The sequence below is a fragment of the Otolemur garnettii genome, unplaced genomic scaffold, assembly GCF_000181295.1.
Source record: "Otolemur garnettii isolate 467f Iridium unplaced genomic scaffold, OtoGar3 scaffold00025, whole genome shotgun sequence".
NCBI classification, from domain to species: Eukaryota; Metazoa; Chordata; class Mammalia; order Primates; family Galagidae; genus Otolemur; species Otolemur garnettii.
Genome location: NW_003852420.1, coordinates 7,353,510 through 7,371,763, shown reverse-complemented (window position 1 = coordinate 7,371,763; position 18,254 = coordinate 7,353,510). Strand labels below are relative to the sequence as shown.

The window sequence follows — 18,254 nt, the reverse complement described above, 5'->3', positions numbered from 1 at the left end:
CATTGTTGTTTGGCGGGTCCGGGCTGGGGATTCGAACCGGCCACCTTAGGTGTACGTGGCTGACGCCTTAGCCGGTTGAGCTATAGGCGCCGAGCCTCAACTCTTTTTTTTTTTTTAAATCATCCTTTAGCTTGTGTTTTTTTTTCTTCCGTTAGTTTCCAATATTATAAATGATATAATTACAGTATCACAAGCTGTAATTCAGTTCTTGTTTCTCAGGTATAGAAAGGTCTTTCTTCAGTGGCCAATTACCTGGAAATTGGAATCATGCAAGAAATTGCAAAATGCAACTTTCTTTGCAATGGATATGAAGTAGTTTAATCACGAATCCTGATGAGTGAAAGAAAATGAATTTACCAGCTGGGCATGGTGGTTCAGGCCTATAATCCTAGCACTCTCACAAGCTGAAGCTGATGGATCACCTGAGCTGGAGTTCGAGTGCAGCCTGAGCAAGAGCCAGTAAGACCCCATGTCTACTAAAAACAGAAAAACTAGCTGGGCATGGTATGGTATACTCCTGTAGTTCTAGCTACTCAGGAATCTGAGGCCAAGAGGATCTCTTGAGCCCAGGAGTTTGAGGTTGCTGTGAACTGTGATGCCACGGCACCCTACCTGGGCACAGAGTGAGACTGTCTTTAAAAAAAAAAGGACTTTACTTAGGCAGAAGTCTCTGTCTTGTAGTGCTTATGGGAACAGAGATGATCTAGAACTTAATTTTAAAAGTGAAATTAAATTATAGGATTCTGAGTTAGTCTGGTTAATTCCAACTATGGGCACACCTCTAGGCTATTCTGCACCACAAGCAAGCCTTGAACAACTTAGCAAAAATATGAAATTCCAAGTTCACCTCACCTCTTACTTTTGTCTGAGCTATATTTTTTAGGGCTCTCCAACAGAGAAATTAAACACTTTCACAGAGAGTTATGGAAACAGCTCATTTTCTTTGAGAAAAAAAAAAAAAAACTCAAAGAAATTATATCAATTGTAGGGATGGAGAAACGTGTTTGAGTCTGGTTGTAACCCAGGTAGATAAATCCTTCTCAGGAAACTTCTGAGGAGGTTCAGTGAATGAGAAACAGTAAAACATAAAATTCCTTGGTAGACGATGTTTGCATGCAAATTGCGTATGGGTTTTTGGTATTGTTGCTATTTTGATTTTATTTGTTTGTTTTTGAAATGCAGCCATTCATTTCTCTAGGTCTGAGAGCGCCACAACCGAGAAAAAGTCATCTTTAGACAGCTGTTTCTGTTAAATTCCTTCCACGTATAAGGTCCTCTGAAACCTTTCCCGGGTTATCCTTCTCTGCCCTTCCCTGAGCCCTCCCCTTTGTGTATTTTCTGAAAGTCTAAACATCTGTTTAGGTACCATTTGGTACTGAAAGGATAAATATCTTTTGTGTTATACCCCTCGCATATCAATAATGAATCGTGTTCACAAAAAGAGAACAGTGAGAGACCAGGTTGAAAGTGAAATTGTTTTTAAAAGGAGAATTTTGCCATAACAAAAGTTGGTCTCAGGGAGGCATCTATGGCTCAGTGAGTAAGGCGCTGGCCCCATATACCAAGAGTGGTGGGCGCGAACCCTGCTCCGGCCAAAGTGCAAAAAAAAAAAAAAAAAATTGGTGTTAGCAAAAAGATGAAGAAAAGGTACAATTTTAAAGGTAAATAAAATGATCGGTGGTTGGAAAGAAAGGGAAATATAGTTTAAATTAGTGTGTTCCATCACCAAGAAAGGATGTTAGTGAAGAACTTGCTAATTATATACTTTCAATTATTCCTCCATTTACTTCCAGAACTACACAACTTAAAAATACTGTGGTTTCTTCTGGGTAAATATTTCTCAAAATGGACTATGCCTTCAGTTTGTGCTCAATAACCTTTTCTAATTTTTTTTTTTGTTCAAATGTTAACCATCCCAAGTGTAGATGCATAATGAATCCTCAAATATTTACCCCTCAGATTCAATCACCATCATTATTTTACCAGCCTGCTTCATCTACCCCACCTTACTTCATCATAAATTTCTAATTAATAAGGACTAGTAGTCTTTTTAATAATAAATAATGATTAGTGGGAAAACCTTTCAAGCAAAGATGCCACAAAGAGTTAGTCATCTTTCTTACAAATTCTCCTGGACTGTCTCTGTCAGTACTGTGGGAATCCTGGAAGCTCTTACCGAGAATTATTTTTTTATTCTGAGCCTGTCTTCTGGGTGTTCTTACTTGTCTTTAGTTCCTATATCTCCAGGAAGATTCAAGGGAATCCCTGACCCTAATCCCTCCTTCTGTAATTCTGAGAGGTGACATTCTTTAACATCAGCTATGGCAGAACCTCCACAATTGATCACCTCCCTATATTGACCCCTTAAGTTTGACCTAATTTTCACAGACTGGACATGCACCACATGAATGCATCAGTAGAGTAGGCTGGTTCCTTATGTTGGACACCTCCATGTGTTGGCCAGTTTGTTACAGTCCCTTGGGTGGTCAACTTACAGAGTTCTACTGTATTTAATAAGTAAGCAAAGGTGTTTTGAAGAACATGAGAATTCGGCAATAAAGTACTATGCTTTACTTTTCTATAGACTGAACCAAAAATGCGTAACAGAATAAAAGGCCAGAGGATGAGTTGTGCCTGTTACTGGAAGGAAGGACGGGCCTACAGTATAGAGCAAAGTCATTCCCAGATATTTTCCCATTAAATGTTGTAGAAGTTAAAAAAAAAAGAAAAAAAAAAAAAAAAGATGGACTCTGCTTTCACTGATTTAAAACTTGTGATTTATAATAACAAGTCCAGATGGTTTCTGAACTTTTTTCTCTTCTGAGTAGACAGAAAGCAAAATTACAAGTCGGTGATCAAGTGTATTTTCCCTTTTAACCTTGTCTCAACGGTGTTCAAAAACTTGGATGCAATTAATCGTTTCACAGAATAGCGCGTACCATTGTTTGATTAGCCTTGACAAAGCATTCCTTCTTCCTGAACGCTCTCCTCGAGTCTTTCATTAATGCTAGGGTGCCAAAGGCTGCCCTTTTGGTCCTGTTTTTATTTATTTTATGTATCTCGCCTTTTCTGGGTCATGAAAATTGATGCTTTTATGGTAGCATTTGATCTTTCTAGGAAGCTTGATGTACTTGTTAAGCTCTCAACTTGTTAATGAAGTTGAGGTTTTAGTCATATTAGGCAAAACATTAAAAGGGTATTTTCTTTCTTTATAATTTGCCTAAACACATTTCTCTTCATGCAGAAGAAAAAGAGAGAATTAATGACACCAAGTAATGTAATTCAGCGGGAAAGGTCCTGTTTGTTTTCTTTCTCGTTCTCTTCTTCTTCTTTTTTGTTTTAAATTCACTTTTTTCTTGGTAAGGCTGGTGTATGAAACCTTCAGAAGAGAGTTCAGAATGACCAGCCTAAGTAATCAGGACCCAGTGGCCCAGGATTTAGCTAAATAAATACAATATAAGCTTATTCTTTGTTCAGATGCTGGCTGCAAATTTTCTAAGTGATTGATTTGATGCTAATTTTCTGCATGGAATTCTCATTTCCTTCAGGGCCTGTCCTAAGGGAGGAAAATAAATTCAGCCAAACTGACTGAGCCTAGTTTGGGGTTTTATTTTGAATTCTGGAGGTTTAGCATCCTCCACTTCCCAGCAGGACTGCATCTCGGAGGGACTCTGATTTACGACATCCCAAAGAACACAACTTGGTCTGAAAAAGACTCCAGGTCTTCGGTCAGTCAGTGGCTCTTCCTCTCCTGCTCTCACACATTGTTACCTGCTCTATTTCCCCCTTTATTCCCTCCGTTCATCCCATGAATTGAACACAGAGTGAAAACTCTCATCCCTCTCCTTAATTCCCTATGTCCAAATGCTAGTACATTCTAGGATGAGATGAAATCAGCATACGCATGGCGGGCATCACCTTTTTGCTCACTGTAACACTGACCTCTTTACGTCAGTCCTCAGTGCTGGTGGACGTCCGTGCTGAGAGCCTTGATTGTGTTATGCCGTGGCCCTAGGCGAACCTGTCATATTTCTATTCCACCGTAACCACCATCTTTGTTTTAATATATTCATGAATCAAAGAAAGTGATAGACATTTTTCATTTCCATATGCAATTCAGGGGATGACTGGAGGAAGCAGAGAGAATTGTGGCACATAAGGATGTGTGACAGTATGACAGAAAGATCACTTGACCGAAGGCCCTACGTCCTGAGCCAGAAATTCCCTGTCTACATCTTGATGGGCAAGATGCATCCCCTCTCTAAGCCATTGCAGGGTGCGAGACATCAAGCCATACATTTTTTAATAAAAGACATTGTTTTAAATTCATTCTAACTCTTATTATTAAGTTATTTTGAAGTTATGATGTCATGTTGGCATCTCAGGTGATCGACTAATTTTTCTCAACATTTGTTACTCAGGACCCCAAACTACGAGAGCTTTTGGACGTGGGCAACATTGGGCGTCTAGAGCACCGCATGATCACCGTGGTGTACGGGCCTGACCTGGTCAACATCTCCCACTTGAACCTCGTGGCTTTCCAAGAAGAAGTGGCCAAGGTATGGTGGATGGAAACTCTAGAGCTTGTCATCTTGATCTGAGTCTTGGTGATATTATACTGAGGCCTGTGAGAGACTTTGAATTTTTGTCATATTTTAGCATGTGTTAAAATTTTATCTAAAAATAATTTAGCTGCCAAGTATAAGTGTAATTCAAACACTTCCAAATAATGGCATACACTTAGAATTATGGAGATTTTTTTTCATTAGGAGTAAGGCATTGGATATAATTTCTTTGCAAAACAAAGTATAGATAAAACCATTTTTCATTTTATCTGAACACCTTATTTCAAGTCATTCTATGCCTCATCCTTTTGCTACTTCCAACCTCATCTTCTTCCCAACCCCATCCTAGAGATAGACCGTTGGCACCTTCTTAACTTCTCTTTCCCTGCACAGCACCTGTCCCACGCGTTCCTATGGTGGTGGTTCAGGTCATAGCTAAAGGATTGAAAAAAATTAAATAAAAATGTAAAATAACAAAGATAATATTTCAAAATAATAAATAATATTTATTCAACATTGGCCTGGAGAGCTGCTCTCCATCCAGTGAGCCGTTCAGTTACATGCAGAATTCACAAGAATATACACACAGCATAGCAAGCAAGAATCTAGGAACATCTAGCATCCCCTGGACTCAATCCTTCTCTGGAAAGACCCAATTGCCATTACGAGAAAACCAAAATGAACATATTAAAAGAAGAGCTTTCTTTTTCTGTGTTTATGGAATGCTAGTGATGATTCGTATCCTTCATATAATTTCCAGAGTTCATGTGTGGGGGTCTTGGTGTGTGACACACCTTTTGGGTGTGGGACACAATTATAGGAGGGACTTTACCTAACAAATGCAATCAATGTAACCTGGTTTCTTGTACCCATAATAAAATTAAAAAAGAGTTCATGTGAGTCTGAGCATGCTTTGAAGGCTACATATCATATAGCTTCCCTTACAGAGCATCGCATGTCATGAATCACAACTACAGGGGAGTTTAGTCCAGCCTGTATTATCTGGGCATTGGGATGTGTATTTTTTAACCCTGAGTGTTCTGACAATTTTCTAAGCTACACCGGATATATTACCCTGGTTTCTAATTTATTAGAGATTGTTGGCAGGGGGTCGTTTTGAACATTTACATACCATCAACTTCAGTTGTTCATAACAAAGTGAATTAAATGCTGACAAGTTTTAATACCCTGCAGCCCTTAGGAAGTTCTCTCTCCAACTTTTACAATCCTAATCTATTTTTCTCTTTAAGAACCAAATTACTGGCTGTGCAGGGTGGCTTACGCCTATAATCCTAGCACTCTGGGAGGACAAGGACGGTGGATTGCCTGAGCTCAGGAATTGGAGACCAGCCTGAGCAAGAGTGAGACCCTGTCTCTACTAAAAATAGAGGAATTATCCAGGCATTGTGGTGGGCACCTATCATCCCAGCTACATGGGAGGCTGAAACAAAAGGATTGCTACAACCCTTGAGATTGCTGTGAGCTATGATATCACAGCATTCTATCCAAGATGACAGAGTGAAACTCCATCTCAAACAAAAATTTTTTTTTCATTCAAGAAAACATTGTCTATGTGACAGCATTGTACTATTGTACTTGCCCTGCGGTAATAATTTTGGTATCCTCCTTGTGAACTTCTGCATTCTATACACAGTAGAACCTTCATAGTTGACCACCTCCCTACATTGACCATCTCCTTAAGTTGACCTAATTTTCATAGACTGACATGCACCATATGTACGTATCAGTACAGCAGACCTAGTTCCTTATGTTGACCACCTCCATTTGTTGACCAGTTTGCTCTAATCCCCTGAGTGGGCAACTGACAGAGACTCTACTGTACTTAATTTCTTAGTATGTGGATGGGTGACTGGATAGATGAATGGATACCGAAAGCCCCTGGGTATGAATGAGATAGGTTTGTTCTTAAGTTGAATTTGTATGTAGGCTGGAACAAGTACATTTATCTACTACCTATAGTAACCTCCCTTCATAAGTGGGAGTCGTATGTCTGTCAGATTTTTGTAACTTGGGGACTGCCGATATAGAAAACAGATTCTAAATATTTGTAAAATATTGTAAAAATATCTTTCCCCAAATGCAACTGGGTTCCCTTTACAAAAATTGACCAATTCATGAGATTCACTAAATCTTAATTTAAAAAATACAGTAAATGAGAGTGACATTCAGGGAAGCTTTCACTAGAATTAAATATAGATTTTACATTACATACCCATCTGCACGTCTTAAATTGCATTAAACTTTTGTGCAGTCATATTTAAAATATATTCAATTTCTTCCTTTCTGTGGGTTCCTACTGAATAATTCTCTTCAGGGTTTGATTTTTGAACCCTGTAATATTCCCCGTCAGGACTGCCTCTACAGAGATTATTCCAGCAGCCACTTGATGTTCCTTGTATAATTAATGGAGTTGTAGAGAATATTTTTGCCTTCTGTGGCTGTGATGTTCCATAGAGCATTTTTTTCCTTGCTGAAATTGCTCAGTGAGGAAGTTATGACTTCCAAATGCCATTTTACTCAGAAAACTTACCTCCCATACTTTTAATTGTTGGTGTTGTCTCATAACATCACACCTTCTATTTAATCTCTGCCACCAATACGCAGTAATACCTTGTGTAATGCCAGCACCAAAGGTGACACTTTCTCTTCTGATGTAGAATGCCCACCAGAAACTGCAGCTTTAAATGTCTCCAGAAGAAATTGTTTCCAAAATTTTGTTTACAAACAGATCCCAGCCTATTCATTCATTCAGCACACATTTTTGGATCCCTTCTCTGTGCCAGCCACAATTCCAGTGCTAGGGATGCCTCAGTGGAGAAGGCCTTCTCTTCAGGAGCCATCACTCCAGAAGAAATAAACAGACAAATTATGATTAAATGGCAACCATATCTTTGGTCAGATGGAGATCTGCGTGGAAGAATCAAGCTTTAAGGGGTGGAGTGTGTGGGTGGTAGAAAGGAATTAGGGAATTATTTTGGAATCATTATTACTATTATTTTGAGACAGAGTCTCACTCTTTGTGCTGAGTAGAGTGCCATGGCATCATAGTTCAGAGCAACCTTAAACTCTTGGGCTTGAGCAATCTCTTGCCTCAGCTTCTGGAGTCGCTGAGACTATAGGCCCTGCCATGACACTAAGATAGTTTTTCTCTTTTTAGGTGGGATGGGATCTCGCTCTTGCTCAAGTTGGTCTCCAACTTCTGAGCTCAGGTGATCTACCCACCTTGGCCTCCCAGGGTGCTGGGATTACAGGCGTGAGCCACCTCACTTGGCCAAGAATTACTTTTTAATGGGCCAAGCATGATATAGGAAAGTGGCTTCCAATGCTAAGGCCACTTGAAGTCCAAGTGAGTCCTTGGCTTCCCGCAAGGAAGAATTCAGGAATGAGCCAATAGCATAAAGTGAAAGAGAGATTTATTGAGAAACTGCAGAAAGTCTACTCCGCAGCAGAGCAGAGGCCAGTTCTCCCTGCAGCTGTGACCCCTTCCCCTGTTCCTGTTGCCTTTCTACTTGAGTAAGGCTAATTATAGGCTAACCAAGGGCAGGGATGTACATGGAAGGGGATGTGTTTCCCATCTTGGTTCTCAGCCGTTGGAACTTGCCCTGCCTCCATTATGTTTTGATCAAGATAATTTGAAAACTTTCTTTTGAGACTTCTTGACTCAGTTAAGCAATGCCGCAGTTATGCCCTAAATGATCGCCCAGGGTGATCAATACCCAAAAACTACCCAAACTAGGACCTGCCAGTCCCCTGTCTCAGTCAGAAAAGCAAAAATTCTGAAGGATATTACTCAATTACAATAATATCATAGATGTCTGAGAAATCTCTTGGATCAATTCAAAATTAGAAGTAGGACTTAAACTTCCCTAAAGTTACTATTCCAAATTTCCATCCTTTTATAATTCTGACCCAAAACACTTGAAATTGAATTTGTAACTTATTCCTGAAGACAAGCGAATCCTTTAAGGGATGGACATGGGGAGAAAACGGTGTCTTTCAGAGTCTTCCTCTGTAGCTGGACTAGAAACGTGGTGTCTCTTATAAGAAACAACACTCGTACTTTGGTTACGTCGCATGATTTGCCAGCCCTCTGGCCCCAAGATCAGTACCCCCTGCTCCCTAGGGGGGAGCCTCCCTTGATGCATTTGGGAAATAGGTGGTTTGTTGCAAGTTTGCTGTGAGTCTCAGGATACGCCCAGCACCTCCTGCTCCTCTGGAGACCACTGGACACATCTGCTTTCTCTGCGCTTGGAACTCCCAGACTGCAGGACCTGCCTCCGAGGCAGAGCAGCAGGGAGGGGGTGAATATCGCCATCCCTCCCGTTACTCTCCCACCTCTAATCCCAACAGTGCTCCAGTCATGACTTGTGGTAAGATCTGAGGTATCAGCAGAGGAAATGAAAATAGGGGAAGAGAGAGAAAACTACCCGGATGATAAACATGGCTGCCGCCTGGGCCGGGGAAGAGAACAGAGGCAAAACCCGGAGCAGTCGGCCCTGCGGGGATTCCTTCCACTGCTAGACAGCTTCCCAGTTCTGCTGACGACTGAGATGTCGCACACACCTTCACCATCCCAGCATCTACCCCGCTCAGGGGGGTGCCTTCCTACCCACCATGGGCCCTCTCATCTTCTCCCCAGCCCCACCCATCCCGCCCACAGACCCTGCACCTGCATGCCCGCTTGAGCACAGCCCTCACATCTTCAGTATCACAAAACCCCACATCCACTCTGGCCCTCAGGTACCTTCAAACAGTCTGGAAAGGGCTGTCAGTCTCCAGGTGTTGCTCCAGTCTCCCCTGAGATGCCCCGATGCAGGGTACTGATGTGCTTTTCACCCACCCCTGCTCATCCAGCAGTCAATTCTTGCAACAAACATAAGCACACAGTCAGTCATCAGTTGTGAGAGACAGCCTGGGTAACGTAAGGGCTGAAGGCATAAATCTTATTCAAACACAGATTTTTTTTTGGCGGGGGCCGGGTTTGAACCCACCACCTCCTGTATGTGGGGCTAATGCCCTACTCCTTGAGCCACAGGCACTGCCCTCAAACAGATTTTTGAACGTCCTCACCGCCGCAGGCCTGCTAAGGCTGCAGGTCCAGGCACCAATTGGACTTTGAAGATCTCTTTCTCAGAGGGGTTTGGGCTCAGTGTTGCCAGATCTTTGAGTTTCCTTCCAAACAGAGCACAGAATAAGACACTAACTACTGGCAAGAGCTATTTTAAAACATCATGTGAGCCAATAACACAGCAATGGGCCAAGTAAGACTTGGGGGCTTCCACTGGGCAGCTTTTGGGGTTACACTCACATTAAGAAAAACACTGTGCTGAATAAAACCCCGGGTCCTGACTGCTGAGCACAATGGGGAAAGCACGTAATTTTACTTTGCAGAGTAGAATCATCACTCTTCACAGTGTTTGTCCATTCTCCAGCCTCCAAACCATTCCTAGGTCCCTCTGGGAAGCTTAAGAAATGTGGACATTTTTTAAGACACAGAGAGCCATCCTCCTCCTTAATGACTATTGTAGGAATTTTTCCGAAAGTTTTATGAGACCCACTTTTCTGGAGCTTAGATTAGATTAGATTCTTTTTCTTTTTTTTTTTTTTTTTAGAGACAGAGTCTCACTTTGTCACCCTCAGTAGAGTGCCATGGCATCACAGCTCATAGCAACCTCCAGCTCTGGGGCTTACATGATTCTCTTGCCTCAGCCTCTCGAACTACAGGCACCTGCCACAACACCCAGCTGCTTTTTGCTGCAGTTTGGCCAGGACCAGATTTGAATCTTCCACCCTCGGTATATGGGGCCAGTGCCCTGCTCACTGAGCCACAGGCACTGCCCAGATTAGATTCTTAACCAGATCATCCCCATGCCCTGTAAGGGGAACAAAAACAGAAGAATACAGAATAAAATATTTTGGATGTCTCTTGTCTTCATGTTTAAGCATATAACTCGAAAATTAAAGAATAAGGGAGACAGATCATGACTTAAGTAGGCCCAAATTAAAAGCCAAGAACATCACAAACCTTATATGGTATTCTACCAGCTCATCTTATCCTACTCACCCATTAACTAAACAAATATAAACCAAGCAATCAAGAAATTTCTGCCAGAGGAGACAAATATAGGTGGTTTGCTTGCTGCAGAAAATAAGACTTTGTTACAAATAAAATACATACCCCGTTTGACTTTTTATGGGAATTAACAAAGCAAGGAAAGAACTCACTCTCACATGAGTCTTGAGTTTAGGCTCCAGGAAGAAGCATAGTAAAGGGGAGAGAGCCTGAAGGAGGCGTCTATAGGTCAGAAACCTCAGCTGCGCTCTTCTGCCAAGATGATGTGAATCTTCAACCCTCTCAACAGTTGGGGTACGTTTTTCATTCCGAAAATGAAGACCTTGGATTTATTTCTTCAACAAAATTTTATTAAGCCCTCTACCATATGCCAAGTTCTGTCCAAATGCTGGGGATCAACCAGTGAGGCAACCAGATGAAGACCCTTGCCCGTGTCAAGCGTACATTCTAGTGAGAGAGAGATGATGAATAAAGAAGGAATCCGCACTGTGTATTAGGAAGACAGTGATAGTGACAAAAATGAAGTGAGGTGGGGCGTGCTGGGAAGGAGGCATTCAATAGGGTGGTCATTATAGTCATCTCTGAGAGGAGACGCTTGGGCACAGACGTGAAGATGGTGTGGGAGCAAGCCATCAGCATATCTGGGGAGACAGTGTTCTACAGAGAGGGACCAGCGGGTGCAGAGTCCCTGAGGCAAGAGACTGTCTGGTGTGCCGGGTGACAGGAGCAGGCTGAGAGAAGGTAGCAAGCAGCAGGAAGGATTGAGGAGGCAGCTTCACTTGATCTTGTTGTTGGGTGGTAGACTTTTGAAGGACTTTGGCTGTTAATGTCATTCTCGTGGAAGCCTTGAGAGATTTGAAGCTGGAAACAGACATAATCTGATGTAACGTTTAGCAAATATGAACTGCAGGTAGACAGACAAAATGGAAGTGAGCAGATCAATCAGGAAACAACTGAAATATTTTAGGTGAGATTCTAGTGATTTACACCAAGGTGGAGCCATGAAGGGATTGGAAAAAGATCCATATGTGCACATGCAATGCACACACACACAGGGTGCCAAACATGCCATACATGTTTTAAGAAAGAAAAAATTATATTAAATTGGTAATACTCAAGACATATTTGACTTATGCATTTATAGGAGGTGCTCAGTGTAACTTGTGTTCATCTTTTGCTATGGGTACGTTTTGAGTATTACAATTTTAATATAGCATATATGCCTATTTAGAGGAGGAATTGATAGCACATGCTTATGACTTATGTGTTCGTATGAAGGAAAGAAGGATCAAGGATATTAAAATTTTGGCCCTAGAGACAAGAAGGATGGATATATAACTTACAGATAGGGAAAATTTAAGGTAGGACACATTTCTGTTTGGGACTATAGAGCAGGGATTCAGTTTTGGTCATGTTCAGTTCAAGATTATTATTAAATGCCCAAGTGGACATGTTGAGTAGGCAATTGGATATATGAGCCTGGAGTTGAGCATTAACAGTATTAAAAAGTCATCATGGCATTTAATGCAATTATATGAGATCAGCCAGGAAGGGACTACAGATAAAGAAGATATTCAAGGGCTGAGTCATCAACACTCCAGTGTGAAGAGATAAAAAAGAATCAGAAAAAAGGAAGCCGAAGAGGAGCCGCTGGTAAAGCAACGAGGAGGCGAGTATGTTTCTTTGAAAGCCAGACCAAGAAACTATTTCAAGGACAAGAAAAGAGATAATCCACTAGGTCAAATATTGTTCATAGTTCAATTAAGAGGAAGACCAAGAGTTGACAATTGGATTGAACAAAGTAGAGCTCATCGGGAACCCTGATTAGCAACTTCAGGGGAGCTATGAGGTCAAAACCCCGATTAGAGTGTGGGAAATATTGAAGGAAACCACTTAAAAAGTCAAAACAGATTACTCTTGAGAAGTTTTGATGTAAAGGGCAGCAGAGAAATAGGAAAGCTGTTGGAAGGGAAAGAGAGGTCAACAGATAGTTTTATAAGATGGGAACAACCACATGTTTGTATATTGGTGAGAATGATTCTGTGAAGGGAAACCCAGTCCTGATGTAGGAGAGTACAATTGCTAGAGCATGTTGTTGAGAAGGCAAGAGCACCAAGATTTAGTTCAGGGCTTAGAAAAATGCAGCCTGGGGGCCAGATGTAGCCCACCACCTGTTTTTATGGATAAAGTTTTATTAGAACACAGTATCACCCATTTGTTTACTTCTCTATGGCTGGTTTTAGACAACAGAATTGAGTAGTTATGGTAGAGACCATATGGCCCACAAAGCCTAAAATATTTACTATCTGGTCCTTAACAAAAACTTAGTTTGGCCCTGTTCCAGTGAGCACATAGAAGGGCTAGGCTTAGACAGGAGCCAGGGCCTTTTACCCAGGAAAGGGAGGAAAGTGGATTATATCAGTGGAAATGCCTGTAAGTGGTTGATGTGGAGGCAGCTGTAGCAGTTTTCTTCTAATCACTTCTGTTTCCACAGGGACAAAAAGTTTAGAAGCAAAGAGTAAGGACTATTCAATTTTTCAAGCCCTTTCAGCACTGGTTGGTGAATTTCTTTAAAGATCTGACTGGTAAGGTTAAAATGGACTGCAAAAGACAGATCATTGATATCTGCCCATAAAAATAGTTATTTTGAGCAAGTTAGTTGATTCATTGGATCAAATTTTCAGTAGGTCAATAAATTTGAAGGTAAAATAGTTTGCCTAATTCTAGTCTTTTCCCTAAAATTTTCTGTTTCTCTGGGAGATTGTTAGGGGGCCTGCATAGAAATAAATTTCTAGAAGTGTATGGTACTCCCTTAAGTGATTCAGTCTAAACAGCATTGTGTACATGGCAAAGGCAGAATGCTCTGGGCCAGAGGCAAGAGTTTAAAGGGATGCCTCATCCTGGAATTTACCTTTGGGTCTCAGGGATCCAGCATGCAGCTGTTAGGAGACCATTCCTCATCTAGAGAATCTCAGCAAGGTGTAAAATCTGCCCTGGGAATTAGCACAGAGGTATCTCAGCATACAAAGGAAGCAGGGGTGAAGCTTTTGGAGTTTTGGATTTCGAAACCTGCAATTATCTTCAGCATAACTTTCCTCCAGGTTCTGGTCCCTCTTCCAATCATTCGTGATGAAAATTGAACAGTACAGCTTTTTGGAAGGCTAGAGTTGGTGTTCTAAGAAAGACTAGACTCTGTGTGTGACGAGACTGGAAACCGAGTCCCCTATGACTAATACCCTAGGAGCTCATCCCCTCAACCCAACCCTGCCACATGTTCAGTGCAATCTGTTAGAGAGGCAGGGTTTGAGATTCAGCCTTTGATATTAAGTCCAAAATCCTTAGACGCTCTGATAAAGATCCTGGGTGGACGCTTTGTTAAATCACTGCCCAGTTCAGCCAAGGTCAGCCAAGTTTAGCCCAGATGTTGCTCCAGTTAGATGTTGCAAAACAGTGAATTGGACAAGCAAGGATCTGATGAGTTGAAGAGGAGTTGCCTCGTGGCAGAGTCACACAGGGCAAACTTTGTGTTACTTGTCTATTCAAAGATTGCCAGACACCATTGCTTTCAAAGCTTACTTTTCCTTAAGCACTAAATTCTCTTAAGCATTTATAAATAGGAAAAACAAATTCCTTTTTTCCTGTTTAACCATGCTAATGGAAACAGCCAGATTTTTAAATCTTTTACTGAAACAATACATGCAGAAAAGCACACGGATCCTAACTGCATACCTTGGTGATCTTCTGAGAAGGGAACATACCCATGCACCCAACACCTAGGTCAAGAAACAGCCCTGGAATCAACCCTACTAACCATAATCCTGTTCTGCCCTGTAACTTTATTGGTTAGTTCTAACTGTGTTTACAATGTCTGTAAATGGAATCATACAATATAATCTGTGTGGTCTGACGTCTAACATTACAGTTACGAGATATATGAAATTCTTCTCTATTTAATGTATGGTTGTAATTTGTTCGTTCTCTTTGCCAAATAGTATTCTGTAAGGGACATTCAGGTACGTTTCAGTTGAGGCCTTGACAAATAATAATGCTATAAACATGTGCCTTACTGTGGAGTGCGTCGCTGAGGGTGTAATTGCTGGTCATAGACCTTCAGATGTTCTGCTTTGGTAGATACTGCCAATTTCCCAAAGCTGTTGAGCCAGTTGGATTTTTTAAATGTTATTTCACAGAGGCCAAAATAATGTTTAGTGGAAGATCTCTGTATGTTAAATTATTACATTTTGAAGTAGCTGTCACAGAATAATTGAGCTCTCCAAAAATATGTCCTGCAAACTGAACGTCAGCCTTTAGTGGCTGCAATTTTAGATTTTCCACTTCTGTAGCTATGAGTATCTTAAACAACCGAACTCACTTATGTCAAGAGTATGATGTGGTTTTCTGCAAGTTTTCCTTCACTTCATCCACATCAGTTGCTTGCCCACCACCCAGACAAATCCAGGCTCTCTGGATTTCCCATGGGTGCTCACATCTCCTTCCTGACCCCCATTTCCCCGCCATCTTGTTCAAACCCTTGTCCAGCCTTATCCATGTTCTTTCCCGTGTGCCTTCCTGGAAACCCCTCTTTGCTCTTCAGCTCTGCCTTCTCATCTACATAAGAAAGGTCTTTTTCAAAATTGGCCAGGTGCACAGCTCAGATCTCTAATCTGAGCACTCCGGGAGGCTGAAGCAGAAGGATTGCTTAAACCCAGGAGTTTGAGGTTGCTGTGAGCTAGCCTGATGCTACTGCACTCTAGCCTGGGCAATAAAGTGAGATTCTGTCTCAAACTGAAATGAACCAAAGGGAAATGAAATAAACTCAAAGCTGGTCATATTGAAAGACCTTTCCATTCTCTAATACCTACGAAACAAAGTTTCTGTTTCATTCACTCATTCAATTAGTGAACAAATATTCACTCAGAGTCTGGATGTGCTAAACACCTTGCTGGGCACTGTGGCTTCATCAACGACCAAAACAAATACGGCCCCTACTCTCAGGTGTCTGTGGTTCACCACTTCTACCCTTGGCAGCTACTGCCCCAGCTCTTTGTAACTAATGGTGATTTTTTGGCCTTTATAGTTTTAGTTTTAGTGCCTTCATAATTTTGTGCTTTTCTAGACTTTCCTTCTCTATTTTGTCTATCAAGAAAAGTTCTAAGCCTCCTTAGAGACTCACCATTAACCCCGCTCACCCATCTTCCTTCCAGCCTGTGATTTCCATGAAGGGCTCATTTGCCCTCCTCCATTCATTCATGAACACCGTGCACTGTTCCCTAGTATTTATCACACTGTCACTGTTTATCAGGGTGTCCTGTGTTCTACCCAGGGTTTGTGAGCTGCTAAACGTCAAAAACAATAGCTTAGTCTTTTGTATTTTCCGAAGATTTAACATAGTGATAAATAGAATAGTGTAGTGAGACCTCAGTAAATGTGGTAGGGAAGGAAGGGAGGGAGGGAGGGAAGAGAAAGAAGGAAGGAAGGGAGAGAGGGAGAGAGGGGAGGAAGGAGTAAGGTTTTTAGGCCCTTAAAACCAACTGATAGGTCACTTAAAATTTCAGAGCTGTGGGGCCTTTGCTCTAATCATTTCACTTTTTACAGTTGGAGAAATGGAGGCTTCTTAGTTGTTTGGTTATTCCAGTCTTCTTCCCTGTATAATTCTCTCTTCACAGTTTGCCGGGACTCTCAGTGCAGGGACCTGGGTGGCACCCATTACAATTGCATCCATCTTCTTTTCTGAACCCAACCTTGTTCCCACTCAGAGTTATTATGACTGTCACCCTCTCTTCCCAGCTATTCCCCAAATAGCTTCTATTTGCCAAATAGTTGATGGCTTTTAGGCCAAGGAACTTAGAGGTATAACAGAGAGGGGACTTTATTCCTTTTTAAGAAAAAGAAATAGTAGTCTACAAAATGAAGTCGGAAAATAGGAAAGAAAGGTGAAAATTGAAGGAGCCTGTCTAGGCCACCACTGGACCATTCCTGTTATAGAAATTGATTCATCAAAAGCTTTAGGAATTTTCTTACACATCCCTCCAAATTCATAGTATTAGCTATTTAAAAGTGGCTTCAAGAGACATGATGTTCTTATATTTCTTTTTTATTCTGGACACATATAGATTGGAGAAAGCATTTTCAAACCTACTATATATTCTGTACAGAATATGCAGTTTATCTCATTTCCCTTTTGAATATAGGATCAATCTACAGGGAGTAGGCACTGGCTATAAGTTCAATTTTTCTTTAAATGAAAAATGATTAAGAAAAAGAGAAAAGGGCACCATAAATTATATTCAGCAACCCATTAGGGGACATAATGGAACAATATGCATGACTTCCCTGGAGGCAGAGTATCTATACCCAAAAGCTTGCTGTTTATAAATGTAAACAGTTAGGCCTCTCAGGTTTTGTGTTTTGTGAGATCTTCATTCCCTGCCATTCCTGACCTCACATTTAAAAAACATTAAAACATGCATCCATCATCTTAGGCTATTCCCTCCTGAATCAGTAATGAGGACCAAGTCCTCATTATGTCAATACCTGATACTATTAGTCTGGGGATTGTATAGTTGTGGGTGTCCTTTGCTGGAAAATGAGATTTGCCCCACGTTCTGCACTTGAGCTTTGGATCTGTGTCAAGCAAATGAAGGATCCACATCTTGAACTTTTACACTGCGGAAAGGTCATCCATCTGGAATAGTCATATAGATGTTCAGAAGTCAAAAGAGAGACACTTATTATGAGAAACGAGGAGGGGAAAAAAAGGGCAATTTGGACTTCAGTCCCTTCCTTACCCACAGATAAAGAGCAGCCATTGCTATTCTGGTGTCCTGGATGTGTTTTCTGCATTCGTTAAACAAGAACCCAGACAGTGTTCAAGGGTGCCATGAACAAAAAATTACCATCAAATTAAAAATAGAAACCCTGAGATATAGAAATGATTGTGCTTCCAGACTGTGGGCTACTGTTAGCACAAGCCCACCTCTCCCCGGAAAGAGAAGACGAAACTGCTTTGGCGACAGTATCTCCCCTTTCCTACTGTCCACCGCTCAACACGGATACCAGCTGCTTCCCCCTTGTCCCTCGACCCCACACCCCCAGCTCTGATGCCAGCAGCTGCGTAAGCCCTGATGGTATTATCTGTGTGCTTAGCCTTGAGGAAGGCACGTAATAGTAAAAAAAAAAAAAAAAAGCAGTCACCATGATGGCTCAGAAGGAAGAAGAACTCTAAGAAAATGTGGCTTTCTTGCTTAGTTTTTTTCCCTCCACATATAAAATATGGGGGGGGGGGAGTACCAGGCATCCCTTGAGACCGAGGGTTGATCTGTTTTTCCTGCTGCCTTGATACTGGTCACTGTCTTTCGCAGTTGATCCAAATGATGCCAGTGAGGATAAGAAAGCTCTTGGAAAGTACTTTGTTCATAATTTCCCTGAAGGCTGTATTATAATAATCATGTGTTCAACAACTACTGAATTGTGCTTACTGGGTACCAGGGACCCTTTTGTGTGCTGGGGGAACAGAAGTAACTAAACAGATAAAAATGCTTGTCCTCATGAAGCTTCCCTACTGGTGGGGATCTATCAGCAAGAAAATAAAGAAG

At 41.5% G+C, this 18,254-nt stretch overlaps 1 protein-coding gene across 1 annotated transcript in view; it reads left to right on the top strand.

Annotated features, from left to right (window-relative positions):
• PLCB1 (phospholipase C beta 1) overlaps positions 1-18,254 on the top strand; it is a 723,078-nt gene that overhangs the window by 452,570 nt on the left and 252,254 nt on the right. Inside the window, exon 4 of the mRNA XM_012804065.2 lies at positions 4,422-4,559. Coding sequence (XP_012659519.1) covers positions 4,422-4,559 — 138 coding nt within the window. The remainder of the gene's footprint in view (positions 1-4,421; positions 4,560-18,254) is intronic.